At 45.0% G+C, this 14293-nt stretch overlaps 1 protein-coding gene across 1 annotated transcript in view; it reads right to left on the bottom strand.

Moving 5' to 3' along the window:
* Positions 1–14293, bottom strand: part of LOC115468223 (retinal guanylyl cyclase 2-like) — an 85480-nt gene that overhangs the window by 20821 nt on the left and 50366 nt on the right. The window contains 3 exon segments of the mRNA XM_030199757.1: positions 3662–3854; positions 8055–8193; positions 8196–8217. Of these exon segments, the coding sequence (XP_030055617.1) occupies positions 3662–3854; positions 8055–8193; positions 8196–8217 (354 nt within the window).

Raw genomic sequence — 14293 nt, forward strand, 5'->3', positions numbered from 1 at the left:
CTCTAGGTCATTTATAAATACATTAAAAAGCAACGGACCCAGCACAGACCCCTGCGGGACCCCACTAACTACCCTCCTCCACTGAGAATACTGGCCACGCAATCCTACTCTCTGCTTCCTATCTTTCAACCAGTTCTTAATCCATAATAATACCCTACCTCCGATTCCATGACTCTGCAATTTCTTCAGGAGTCTTTCGTGCGGCACTTTGTCAAACGCCTTCTGAAAATCCAGATATACAATATCAACCGGCTCCCCATTGTCCACATGTTTGCTTACCCCCTCAAAAAAATGCATTAGATTGGTGAGGCAAGACTTCCCTTCACTAAATCCGTGCTGACTTTGTCTCATCAGTCCATGTTTTTGTATATGCTCTGCAATTTTATTCTTAATAATAGCCTCCACCATCTTGCCCGGCACCGACGTCAGACTTTACTACTACTTAACATTTCTAAAGCGCTACTAGGGTTACGTAGCGCTGTACAGTTTAACATGGAAGGACAGTCCCTGCTCAAAGAGCTTACAATCTAAAAAGACAAATGTACAGTTAATCATATAGGTCAGACAGATTGGGGCAACCTATATGTTCAAAGGTTAGGTTCCGAATGCAGCATTGAAGAGGTGAGCTTTAAGCAAGGATTTGAAGATGGGTAGGGAGGGGGCTTGGCGTAGGGATTCAGGAAGACTGTTCCAGGCATAGGGTGAAGCAAGGGAAAATGAGCAGAGGCTGGAGTTGGCAATGGTGGAGAAGGGTACTGAGAGGAGGGATTTGTCATGTGAGCGGAGGTTACGGGCAGGAACGTAGGGGGAGATGAGGGTAGAGAGGTAGGGTGGAGCAGCAGAGTGAGTGCATTTGTAAGTAAGGAGGAGAAGCTTGAATTGGATGCGCTATCTGATCGGAAGCCAGTGAAGCGACTTGAGGAGAAAGGTAAATAGTGGAGTACTGTAAGGCCGTAAATAGTGGAGAACTGTAAGGCCAGTGCTTTTTAATATATTTATAAATAATATGGAAATGAGAATGATGAGTGAGGTGATGAAATTTGCAGACGAGACAAAACTATTCAAAGTTATTAAATTCATGGGGTCTCTATGAAATTGAAAAAGGTCTGCGGGAAGCTGGAAGACTGGACATCCAAACAGCAGATGACATTTAATGTGGAGATTTGCAAAGTGATACAAATTGGGAAGAATAATTACAGCTATATTATACTAGTTTCTACATTAGGAGCCAGCACCAAGTAAAAGGATTCAGGTGTTATTGTGGACAACACATTGAACTCTGCTTGGTGTGCCGCAGTGACCAAAAGAGCACACAGAATGTTAGGGACTATTAGGAAAGGAATAAAGAACAAGTCAAAGAAATCATGTCTCTCTATCGCTCCAAAAACCTTGCTCCTTTTGGGGACTTTGCCAGGTACTATGACTTGGATTGGCCGCTATTGGAAACAGGATAGAGATGACCTTTGGTCTGACCCAGTAGGGCAACTCTTATGTCCTTATGAGGGAAGGAGCAGGAACTTTGGATTAGGTGGGTAGTTGGGAAGGAGAAAAGAGACCTGGGTGTTAGATGGGTGTTTGGGGAGAGGGTGAGAGCAGGCATTCTGGTATTTCCTAGGGACTTGGAGATTAGTTAGGAAAACACAAGAATATGGAGTTTAAGATTTGGTAGAAGAGGCGAGACCTGGGACTGGGTAGGATGGAGAACAGATCCTAAGAGATTAAGACCCTTCTTTTAGAAGCTCCATTTCGTGTTTTTGGACGTCTGAAAACCAGCATTTGGACATCCATATTGCATGGACATGGGTGGCCCTGGATGTACAGACTTTCTCTCTTTCTACACCTCCCATATATCCGGGGAACTCTCAGACTCAGACAGTCTCCTCTTTCTCCTCTCTATATCCATCTCACTCACTTGCTCTCTTCTCCTGCTGCACCTCCCCCTCCCCCACACACATATCACTCTTGCACTCTCCTCTCTGCCCTCTTCCTTTGTCACTGCTGGAGTTGGAGAACTGTTGTGTTACTTGTTGCTGCTGATCAGCTCATTCTGATGGTAACAACCAATCAAACTCACAAGGGAAAAACTGAAGACACTGTAGGTACACCCCCTACACTTAACGCACAGCATTTATACTTACTATACATGTGGAGGGGCATAATCGAATGGGGTGCCCAAGTTTTCATGAGGGCGTCCGCACAGGACGGCCCCGTAAAGGGGCTGGGCAACCCGTATTATCTAAACAAGATGGGCGTCCATCTTTCGTTTCGATAATACGGTCGGGGACGCCTAAATCATGAAATTTAGGTCAACCTTAGAGATGGTCGTCCTTAGGTTGTTTTTGAGATGGTCGTCCCCGGGTTTTGGCAATAATGGAAACCGAGGAGGCCCATCTCAAAAACGATGAAATCCAAGCTATTTGGTCGTGGGAGGAGCCAGCATTCGTAGTGCACTGGTCCCCCTCACATGCCAGGACACCAACCGGGCACCCTAGGGGGCACTGCAGTAGACTTCACAAATTGCTTCCAGATGCATAGCTCCCTTACCTTCGGTGCTCAGCCCCCCCTCCAAAACCCACTCCTCACAACTGTACACCACTACCATAGCCCTAAGGGGTGAAGGAGGGCACCTACATGTGGGTACAGTGGGTTTTGGGGGGGGGGTTGGAGGGCTCAACATTTACCACCACAAGTGTAAGAGGTAACGGGGGGATGGGCCTGGGTCCGCCTGTCTGAAGTGCACTGCACCCACTAAAAACTGCTCCAGGGACCTGCATACTGCTGTAATGGAGCTGGGTATGACATTTGAGGCTGGCATAGAGGCTGGAAAGAAATGATTTTTAATTTTTTTATTTTGGTGGGAGGGGATTGGTGACTACTAGGAGAGTAAGGGGAGGTAATCCCCGATTCCCTCCGGTGGTCATCTGGTCAGTTTGGGTACCTTTTCGAGGCTTGGTCGTGAAAAAAACTGGACCAAGTAAAGTCGGCCAAATGCTCGTCAGGGATGCCCTTCTTTTTTCCATTATCAGCCGAGGACGCCCATCTCTAAGTCACGTCCCAGTCCTGCCTTCAGTACTGTGCCAACACGCCCCCGTGAATTTTGGTCGTCCCCATGACAGAAAGCAGTTGAGGATGCTCAAAATTGGCTTTCCATTATGCTGATTTGGGCGACCCTGAGAGAAGGACACCCATCTCCCGATTTGTGTCGGAAGATGGGCGTCCTTCTCTTTCGAAAATTCACCTGATAGTTTTGCAGTTACAGGGCAGAAGTGCAAAACTTTACTGCAGGTTAGTAAACAGATCCCAAAGTGTTATACAACTACATGTACATTTAAAAGCTATTTTCTGCAAAATTTGGAGTTGGGTGTATGCCAAGAAACCTTTGGGTTCCTCTTTATACTGGTCCTCTAAACCTCTTCCAGACCACTGATACAGTTACATTTTCCTACATGACACTCAGAAGCACGGCACCAAAATCTCAGTATAAATAAACATTTCATGTTATTTTTCCATTTAAAAGTGCTTTTCTCTCTATTTGACTGCAACAGTCCAGGTATTTATCCTTCACTGCTATATTTTTTAATCGCACAATATGAAATGCTTGTCGGCAATAGAATGCTGTATCTAATTTCTTTTTATAATTTTACAGTGCGCAAATCTATACCTTGTAAACATCATGATTGCAGAGAACGGCATCAAACAGAGTATAAAGGTCATTTAAGAGATCGACCACCTCGATCGGTTCACTGAATGCTGAGATTGTAGTGAATCCAACAATATCACTGAAATAGATGGTGACTTGATCGAAATATTCTGGTTCAACGGTGCCACCGGTTTTAAGAGCTTCTGCCACAGATCTGAAATCACAGAAGGCAATAAAAATAAAAGAAATATACCAAATGCATGATACAGTATAAAATGGTCCGAAATGTAACCCTATCAAAGAATCCTTCCTGAGTAGGCTAAGGGGCCACTTTCAGTTGCTGCAGAGTCATGGGAAACCTTGAAACAATGGAAGGGAGGATGGACATTTTGGAGGCAGTTCTAGAAAGAGCGCTAAAAATTTGTGTGCTAAGCCAGTATTCTATAATGCTAATGTATGTGCCTGATCAATAATAGAATAGTAGGGTAAGTCGACAATTACAAGCCAACACTTGGGTGTTCCCAGTTACGCCATGTTACTGAGGTAATCCTGAGCTACCCTAGGTTACTTACTGATCATGGGAGACTTTAACCTACACATCGAAACTCCAGACTCTACCGCTGCTGCCTTCCTTGATATGATGGAGAAACAAAAAAAGCAACACTGGGCCTTCAGAATTGAGATGATCAAAGTCTCTTGTTTATTAATTGACGGATAGACCCGACACGGGCCGCGTTTCGGTGCACTGGCGCCTGCCTGAGGGGTCAGCTAATCCTGATCAAAACTTGTAGGTGGTACTGTCACAGTGTAGCACCTTTGATAAGGAATAGAGTCTCAATTGTTCCGAGAGCGTAATCAACATGGACAACTTTACTTGGTCCATTTATTTTTAGGACCAAGACTCAAAAAAGTGCCCCAACTTACCAGATGACCACCGGAGGGAATCAGGGATCACCTCACCATACTCCCCCAGTGGTCACCAACTCCCTCCCACCCCCCCAAAAAAAACATTTTTTTCCCAGCCTCTATGCCAGCCTGAAATGTCATACCCAGCTCCATGACAGCAGTATGCAGGTCCCTGGAGCAGTTTTAGTGGGTGCAGTGCACTTTAGGCAGGTGGGCCCAGGTCCATCCCCCCCTACCTGTTACACTTGTGGTGGTAAGTGTTGAGCCCTCCAACCCCCCCGAAAACCCATTGTACCCACATCTAGGTGCCTCCTTCACCCATAAGGGCTATGGTAATATTGTACAATTGTGGGGAGTGAGTTTTCGGGGGGGGGGGGGGGGCTCAGCATCCAAGGGAAAGGAGCTATGTACCTGGGAGCAATTAATAAAGTCCACTGCATTGCCCCCTAGGGTGCCCGGTTGGTGTCCTGGCATGTGAGGGGGACCAATGCACTACAAATGCTGGCTCCTCCCATGACCAAATGCCTTGGATTTGGCCGGGTTTGAGATGGCCGGCATCGGTTTCCATTATTGGCGAAAACCGAAGCCGCCCATCTCTAAGTCCGGCGATCTCAACATTTAGGTTGACTAAACGTTGAGATTAGGCCGGCCACAACCGTATTATCAAAACGAAAGATGGCCGCCCACCTTGTTCGAGTATAAAGTTGGGGCTGGCCCTTCTCGGGGCCGTCCCTGGAGATGGGCGCCCTTTTAGATGGGCGGCCCCGTTCGATTATGCCCCTCTGTGTTATTGGTTAGGAGTTTATTATTCTCATCATTAATTAATGAAATGGCATTCTTTTTTTTACGAGGTTTCAAATAATTGGCTAGTAGATGGCCTGCTTTATTACCTTCGTAGTAGTATTGGGCCTTTTTGCTAAAGATGTCCTTACTGGCCCTAGAGCCAAGTAATGAGTTATATTTAAGTTGGAGGTGCTTTTTGTTATATAGGATGTGCTCGGTGCTTTTCTGTAGCACATGGAGGGAATTTAATATATGCTGATTAAAGTGGAGGAGTGGCTGGAGGGGGGGGCAGGGGAGATAGGACAATCACTGGGTGGCTGGAGGGGGGGCAGGGGAGAGAGGAGAATCGCTGGGTGGCTGGAGGGGGCAGGGGAGATAGGACAATCACTGGGTGGCTGGAGGGGGGCAGGGGAGAGAGGAGAATCGCTGGGAGGCTGGAGGGGGGGCAGGGAACAGAGGAGACTCACTGGGTGGCTGGAGGGGGGGCAGGGGACAGAGGAGATTCAGTGGGTGGCTGGAGGGGGGCAGGGGAGAGAAGAGCATCGGTGGGTGGCTGGAGGGAGCAAGGGAAAAAGTAGAATCGCTGGGGGCTGGAGGGGGAGCAGGGGAGAGAGGAGAATTGCTGAGTGGCTGGAGGGGGGACAGAGGAGACACACTCGCACCCAGCAGTCTCTCTCTCTGTCACACACACACACTCACACATTCACTCTCTCTCTCACACACACAGTCAATCTTGCACATACTCTCTCAAACGTACACACGCCGAGGAAAACCTTGCTAGCGCCCGTTTCATTTGTGTCAGAAACGGGCCTGTTTTACTAGTTAAAAGATATTATTGCACTGAACATTCTAAGAATTTTAGGGATATTCTGTTGAAATTTGTTCTAGAATAAACACTTGGACATAACAAAGAGAATGAGAGACATCTTAACAATCGAATGACGATGATACTTAGACGTGCATAACTGCTAATCTTGTGCATAAAAAAACGGAAATGCACAAGTATCATGGTACAGGATGAAGAACGCATGGGAAAGAGAGAAAGAGAATGCGCATTAGGAGAGACTCCCACCATTTTGTTTTCTTTGTTACATATCTCACATTCAGAGTAATGTCCCATATCAACAACTACTACAGTAAAATAATAGTAATTACTGACATATGAATATATCATTTATAGTGAATGAGATTACACAACTCAAGTATGAATTTGACAGGAAAACATTATGACAGCATTGATACAGGTAATCAACCTTGCTTTGTATAGAAAAGAGAGTAGACTTGCGTATGCAATTTATATCCATCTTAAACTGCATATTGCATGATTTGGATCTGGATCCCGGAGAGCAGTACTAGGTAATAATGCTGAAAGTTAAACTGTCATGATACGTCTATTTTACGCGGAGATATTTCCTCCAAGTAATTAGCCGAGGCATCCGGCTCCGTGAAATCTTTGGCTTTATTATTAAAAGTGACTCGCGTGCGCGCTGGGTAAAAGATTCCAAATCTGGCGTTTATGCAATGGTGGCAGCGGGGCGAGGAGGGACTTGAGAAGAAATGCTTGGCCACCCAGTCCTCACTCTGGTACCCCCCCCCCCCCATCAACTTCTGGCTGCTCCTCTGGTTTAAGACTATAGAATAAGACACAGTAATTAATCAGCGATTTGTACAATATCCTTCATTGCATCGGCAGCCACTTCAAGCGCTTCAAACAAGGGGAGATATACTGAAAACAGGAAAGTCCCAGCCCAATGGGTGGCGCTAAGGGCTCCCCACCGCATTGGCCACACAGTAAGAGTTCTCTTACCACATGGCCATGTTTGTCTGGGGGCTTTTTACCTGCTGCGGGGAAAATGGCTCCCGATGCTAGCGCAGGGTCCTTTTTCCCGCAGCTTGGTAAAAGGACCCCTCAGTGACTATATCAATAAACTTATGGGCTCCCCCTATAATTCGAGATATCCCTTAAATCAAATCACTGGGCTTAAAAAAATCCCCACCTTTTAACCATATGTTCAAATTCGATATTGCACAGATCAAGAGCTTCTTTACTCAATAAAGGTCATCTTCGGCAGATCAGACAGTCTCAGAACAGTTCTTTCCAAGCTCAAGACTGGATTGGGTTTTCCATTCTAGATTTCATCCATACCATCTCTCAGCCTATGGAGTCTTGTTGTTGTAATTAGAGAAATCCTTGGTTCTAAAGAAACAGCTTCATAAGAGTGATAAATGAGTTGGAAAGAAAAAGATGGGAAAGGGAGAAGATAGGAGAAAGAAGAAATGGGAGAAAGAAAAGAAAGAAAGAAGCTTCGAAGATATAGGGTGAAAGAGAAGAGAGAAAGAAGAAAGGAAGAAAGAGAGCGAGAGAGGGAGGAATCAACCGTAACTGAATTTGGAGCCCTTTTACTAAAAGGTTGCCCCACGGCAATCCGGAACTATCACCAGCCCAGCGCTAGCGGAAGTATTTGAAAAATATTCACGCAGGGGGTTACTCGGCGGTAATAGGGTAGTGCCGCATGCTGCTCGGTGACTGCTGGGTTAACGCGGGAGTCCTTACCGCCACTTCGGTGGTTGGTGGTAAGCGCTCCCTTTGAAATGGCCACACGGCAAGTGTGAACTTACCTCACGGTCATTTCTTTTGGGGGGGATTTATGCCCCACTGTGGTAAAAGGGGCCCTGGCACGCAGCAAAAATGGCTATTTCAAAACATGTTGCAAATGTGACTTACGGAGGAAGCATTTGTGAGAGAAGTTTGTCTGTTTTCTGCTTTTCAATTTCCAGCTCTTCGGTCCGTTCTCGAATTAAATCTTCTAGGTTGCTTGAATATTGCTCCAGCATTCTCAGCATGGAGTCGATTATGTTGGTTTCTTGCCTTTGTTGATGGTTTTAAACTGAAAGTCAAACCAGGGTGTTAATTATTTTCCTTCATACCATTACAATAGTCAAAGAGAAGAAAAAGCTTTATTACAACCAAAAGCGGAAAACCAAAATATGAAAGGGCAACACCACTACTAAAGAAACTACACTGGCTTCCACTTAAAGAACGCGTCACTTTCAAGGTATGCACACTAGTCCACAAGATCATTCATGGTGAAGCCCCTGCCTATATGTCCGAGTTGATAGACCTACCAACCAGAAATGCTAAGAGATCATCCAGAACATACCTCAACCTCCACTTCCCGAACTGCAAGGGCGTGAAATACAAGACGCTACACGCGTCAACCTTTTCTCACACGAGCACGCAGCTTTGGAATACACTGCCGCGCAACTTAAGAACGATTTATGAACAAGCCTCCTTCCGCAAATTACTGAAGACCCATCTGTTTGAAACAATTTATGGCAAGAGCAAAAACACATAGAGTCCACAATCACTGATCATCAATGCATCATACATCCACTTCTAACCCTCATCCCCCGTAATTCCACATCACTCATACATTTACTCACAGGAATATGTACACCATATGTCTCTGTGTCTTAACACTGCCCTTTAAGCTTCCCATTGTCTCTTTCCAACGTTTCAATGTTGATGTCCCATTGTTATATTCTTAATGATACTTCGATGGTTTCACACAACTTGTACAATGTAACCCATAACCAAGTTGTAACAAATGTATTTCCATTTTTCATATCTTATTGTAAGCCACACTGAGCCCGCAAAGAGGTGGGAAAATGTGGGATACAAATGCAATAAATAAATAAATAAATAAATAAATAAACTATTTATTATACGATGCAGGGCTAATTGTAGCAGGGCCTGCTGAAACAGCAGCATGAGGTGGCAGGAAGTACCTGAAATAGCTACAGCCAGCAAGAAAAATTCACAGTGACTATATTGATACCTATGTGAACACTTGACGGGCACTATATAGAGAAAGACCCTTTCTCATGCATAACCCATTAGAAAAGGGAACCATAGGACTAGAAGAAGACTAAATACCAGGATGGATAAGGCAAAAACACTTTATTCTTGCAAGGTACACAAGGTGTCCTCAACACAGGCCGTGTTTCGGCATAAAAGCCTTCATCAGGAGAACACAGCTGAGTCTTCTAACCTTATTATGCTCAATGAGAATTGTAATTGTTTCATAGAATTTATGCTTCAAAATAAAATCAAGATAAAATCAGCATGCCCGCCAAATAAAAACAGCATTCAGTTGTTAGAATCAATGTAGGTAAGAGCCACAACATACAAGTCGCTAGCGGACCCGCCAACTATAATTACAATTCTCATTGAGCATAATAAGGTTAGAAGACTCAGCAGACTAAATGTAATTAATCTTGAATTGAGAATGATGTGACTAGATGGACCATTCACGTCTTTATCTGCCGTCACTTACTATGATACTATCTAGCTTATTTTCGAAAGGGAAGGACGCCCATCTTCTGACACAAATCGGGAGATGAGTGTCCTTCTCCCGAGGTTGCCCAAATCGCCATAATCGAAAGCCGATTTTTTTTGCGTCCTCAACTGCTTCTGTCGCGGCGATGACCAAAATTCACGGGGGCGTGTTGGCACCGTACCGAAGGCGGGACTGGGGCGTGATTTAGAGATGGGCGTCCTTGGCCGATAATGGAAAAAAGAAGGGCGTCCATGACAAGCATTTGGCATACTTTACTTGGTCCATTTTTTTTCACGACCAAGCCTCGAAAAGGTGACCGAACTGACCAGATGACCACCGGAAGGAATAGGGGATCACCTCCCCTTACTCCCCCAGTGGTCACCAATCCCCTCCCACCCCCCCAAAAAATTAAAAAACATTTTTTCCAGCCTCTATGCCAGCCTCAAATGTCATACCCAGCTCCATCACAGCAGTATGCAGATCCCTAGAGCAGTTTTTAGTGGGTGCATTGCACTTCAGGCAGGTGGACCCAGGCCCACCCCCCCCCCCACACCTGTTACACTTGTGGTGGTAAATGTGAGCCCTCCAAAACCCACCCAAAACCCACTGTACCCACATGTAGGTGCCCCCCTTCATCCCTAAAGGCTATGGTAGTGGTGTACAGTTGTGGGGAGTGGGTTTGGGGGGGGGGTTGGGGGGCTCAGCACCGAAGGTAAGGGACCTATGCACCTGGGAGCAATTTGTGAAGTCCACTGCAGTGCCCCCTAGGGTACCCGGTTGGTGTCCTGGCATGTGAGGAGGACCAGTGCACTACGAATGCTGGCTCCTCCCACAACCAAATGGCTTGGATTTGGTCATTTCTGAGATGGGCGTCCTCGGTTTCCATTATCGCCGAAAACCGGGGACGACCATCTCTATGGCCGACCATCTCAACATTTAGGTCGACCATCTCTAAGGTCGACCTAAATGTTTAGATTTGGGCATCCCCGACCGTGTTATCGAAATGAAAGATGGACATCCATCTTATTTCGATAATACGGGTTTCCCCGTCCCTTCGCTGGAACGTCCTTAGAGTTGGATGCCCTTAGAGATGGTTGTCCCTGTTCGATTATGCCCCTTTATGTATTGTAGAAGCATTAGACGGATATCCTGGTCAGTGGCACTTACTTGGATACCAGATGCTGCCATCTGAATAAGTGCTTTTGAATATTGACCCAGCTGTATTTTAATTTTGCTTTAATTATTATCCCTGGATTCTATATATTGCAGCCAAAATTGAGTAACGAGCAATAACTAGCAATAATTGGGCACTAACAATCAATTATTATTATTATTATTTATTGCATTTGTATCCCACATTTTCCCACCTATTTGCAGGCTCAATGTGGCTTACAGCGACCCGTTATGGCAATGCCAGACCAGGTTACATCATACAATTGGTGTTACAAAGAAGTTAAAGTTAAAGAAGACAAGAGGGTTTGTTCAAGCAATTGTAGAAGGATACATCCTGAATAAAGTAGGATTGGTATTGTGTTGTAGTTAGTTAAGGGTTCTCTTGGTAGGCTTTGTTAAAGAGGTAAGTTTTCAAGGCTTTGTGGAAGTTAGTTAATTCGTTGATCTTTCTCAGGTGGGTTGGAAGTGAGTTCCATAGCTGCGTACTAATATAAGTAAAGCTGGTTGCGTGTGTTAGTTTGTATTTCAGTTCTTTACAGCTGGGGAAGTGTAAGTTAAGAAAGGTGTGGGAAGATTTCTTAGCATTTCTGGGTGGAAGGTCGACGAGGTCTAGCATGTAGGTCGGAGCATCTCCGTAAATGATTTTATGAACAATTGTGTAAATCTTGAATGTGGTATGTTCTTTAAGTGGGAGCCAATGTAATTTCTTTCTTAGGGGTTTTGCACTTTCATATTTTGCTTTCCCAAATATGAGTCTGGCTGCGGTATTTTGGGCTGTTTGAAGTTTTTTGATGGTCTGTTCTTTACAACCGGTGTAAAGTGCATTGCAGTAGTCCAGGTGACTTCTTACCATTGACTGTATCAGGTTCCGAAAAATGTCCCTTGGGAAGAAAGGTTTTACTCTTGAGTTTCCACATGGAATAGAACATTTTCTTAGTAGGGTTCTTCACGTGATTATCAAGTGTGAGGTCTCAATCAATGGTGACTCCCAGGATTTTCAAGTTGTTTGAAATGGGAAGGGAGACGTTTGGGGTGGTTATGGTGGTGAATTTGTTTGTATTGTGTTGTGAGGTTATTATGAGACATTGTGTTTTTTCTGCATTGAGTTTCAGTTGAAATGCGTCCGCCCATGAGTGCATGATTTGAAAGCTTTGGTTGATTTCATTGGTGATTTCCTTTAGGTCGTGTTTGAATGGAATGTAGATCATGACATCGTCTGCATATATGTATGGGTTGAGCTTATGATTGTGTAATAGCAATTATTGCAGTTAATTGGCTCCAATTAGGATGTGCATGTACATCTTACTTAGCGCTATTCTATAAAGATGCGCATGCAAATTTTTTAGTGTACAAGTGAAAAGGGAGTGTGGCCATGGACAGGTCCGGGACGTTAACTAAAGATACACGCAGTATTACAGAATTCCGGGGACCTGCGCCTAATAAATGTGTGAGGGTTTCAGTTGGTGTAAATCCTCATGCCCAAAGTTTGCCATGGATCCTGGTGCTATACGCTATTCTACTTCAACCCGAGTATATTTGGATATAACTGGAAGAGGAACGTTTTCAGTAATTGGATATCGAAGTGGAATAAGCTGCCAAGTGGACTTTAAAATGAGCGTCGTGCACAAATATTTAAGCGACAATTGAAATCACATAAGTTATGTTTAGTGCACTATGTGCTCGCTGGTCTTGATTCTTTATCCATTTAGAGAATCTGGAAATTGTTTTTTTTTTTTAAATCTTTTTAGTTTTCTTTTTTGACTGTGTATTATGAAGAAGTTATTGTGATTGTTTTATTGTGATTTTATGTATGTATATGCACCCTTCTCCTCCACCGCCAACTCCAGACTCTGTTCCTTTTATCTTGCTTCACCATATGCCTGGAATAGACTTCCTGAGTCGGTACGTCAAGCTCCACCTCTGGCCGTCTTCAAATCTGAGCTAAAAGCCCACCTTTTTGATGCTGCTTTTAACTCCTAACCCTGATTCACTTGTTCAGAACCCCTAATTTTATCATCCTCACTTTAATATTCCCTTATCTCTTGTTTGTCCTGTTTGTCTGTCCTAATTAGATTGTAAGCTCTGTCTGCAGGGACTGTCTCTTCATGTTCAAGTGTACAGCGCTGTGTACATCTAGTAGTGCTATAGAAATGATAAGTAGTAGTATTGTTTCACCACCCTGAATAAGGGCAGGTTATAAGTAATAAATCCAAAGGGCGTCCATCCCAGATCATCCTTTACAGAATAGCAATGAGTGCCAAGTTTCTTTTTAGCGCTGAATTTTGAGCACCATTTACTGAATCCAGTCCTACATGTGTATTGCCATGTAGACCACTAGGCTGTGCCATTATTGAGAGGTGATTAATCAATTTGAATATACATGCATGGAAATGGTGAACTCAAGGATGTATCTGGACACCAAATCTAAGAGCCTGAAATAGACGGCTCAGAGTCCTTCTTGCTTTAGATGCTGTGTGCGTCATTGCTTAGATAACTGAGAGTCACCATTTTCTTCGCATTCATTTAATTCAGTTTATTTTGATTTGCAGTATTATTTCATCCCTGTTTTGTTTGGGGGATATTTTCTTTTTGCCACCTATGTTGTAGGCAGAAAAAGTCTCATGTGTTAACCACACAACAATTGGTCAGCGCTCGGCAATGTAGCTACACTGATAAGCCCAGAACATGCCTAGTCCACATCTCCAGACCTGCCCCCAGTGCTAAAAAATTAATTCTATTTCTTAGCATGTGGGTAGCATGTGCACAACCCAAAATTACTGCGGGACACCTGAACACAGCCCAAGATAAGCATGTGTTGCCGCAGCTCAGTAAAGGGACCCTAAGAAACTCAAACCAAGAAACTACACTGTGCAAATTGTCAGTGCTGGGCCTAAGAGAAGAGGCCTTTACAGCCAGGGTGCAATGTAGGGTTGCCATATTTTGTCCCCCCAAAAGGAGGACACATGCCCCGTCCCACCACACACCCACCCCACCCCCTTTCACACCCTGCCCTGCCCCCTTTCACATCCTCGCTACGCCCCCTGTCACATTTTCCCCTCCCCGTCACCCCCCTCCCCTTACCTTACTACTGCCCTGGTGGTCTAGTGACCTTTTCGGGGCAGGAAAGAGCCCCCTCTTTCCTGCACGGAGCGCTGCCCTGCATACATTCTTCCTGTTGCTGATCCTCAGTGCCAATTCAAAATGGCCGCCGAGAGTTGACGTCTCACGAGGTCACTTCAACTCTCGGCGGCCATTTGGAATCGGCGCCGAGGATCAGCAACAGGAAGGTTGCACGCAGAGCAGCGCTCCGGGCAGGAAAGAGGGGCTCTTTCCTTCCCCGAAGGCGGTAGAGATCACTAGACCACCAGAGCACTAGTAAGTAAGGGGAGGGGAGGCTAGCAATCTGCCCGTTTGTCCGGATTTCTGGATAAACAGGCAGGTTGGCAAAACC

The sequence above is a fragment of the Microcaecilia unicolor genome, chromosome 4 (genome assembly GCF_901765095.1).
Source record: "Microcaecilia unicolor chromosome 4, aMicUni1.1, whole genome shotgun sequence".
Classification (NCBI taxonomy): Eukaryota; Metazoa; Chordata; class Amphibia; order Gymnophiona; family Siphonopidae; genus Microcaecilia; species Microcaecilia unicolor.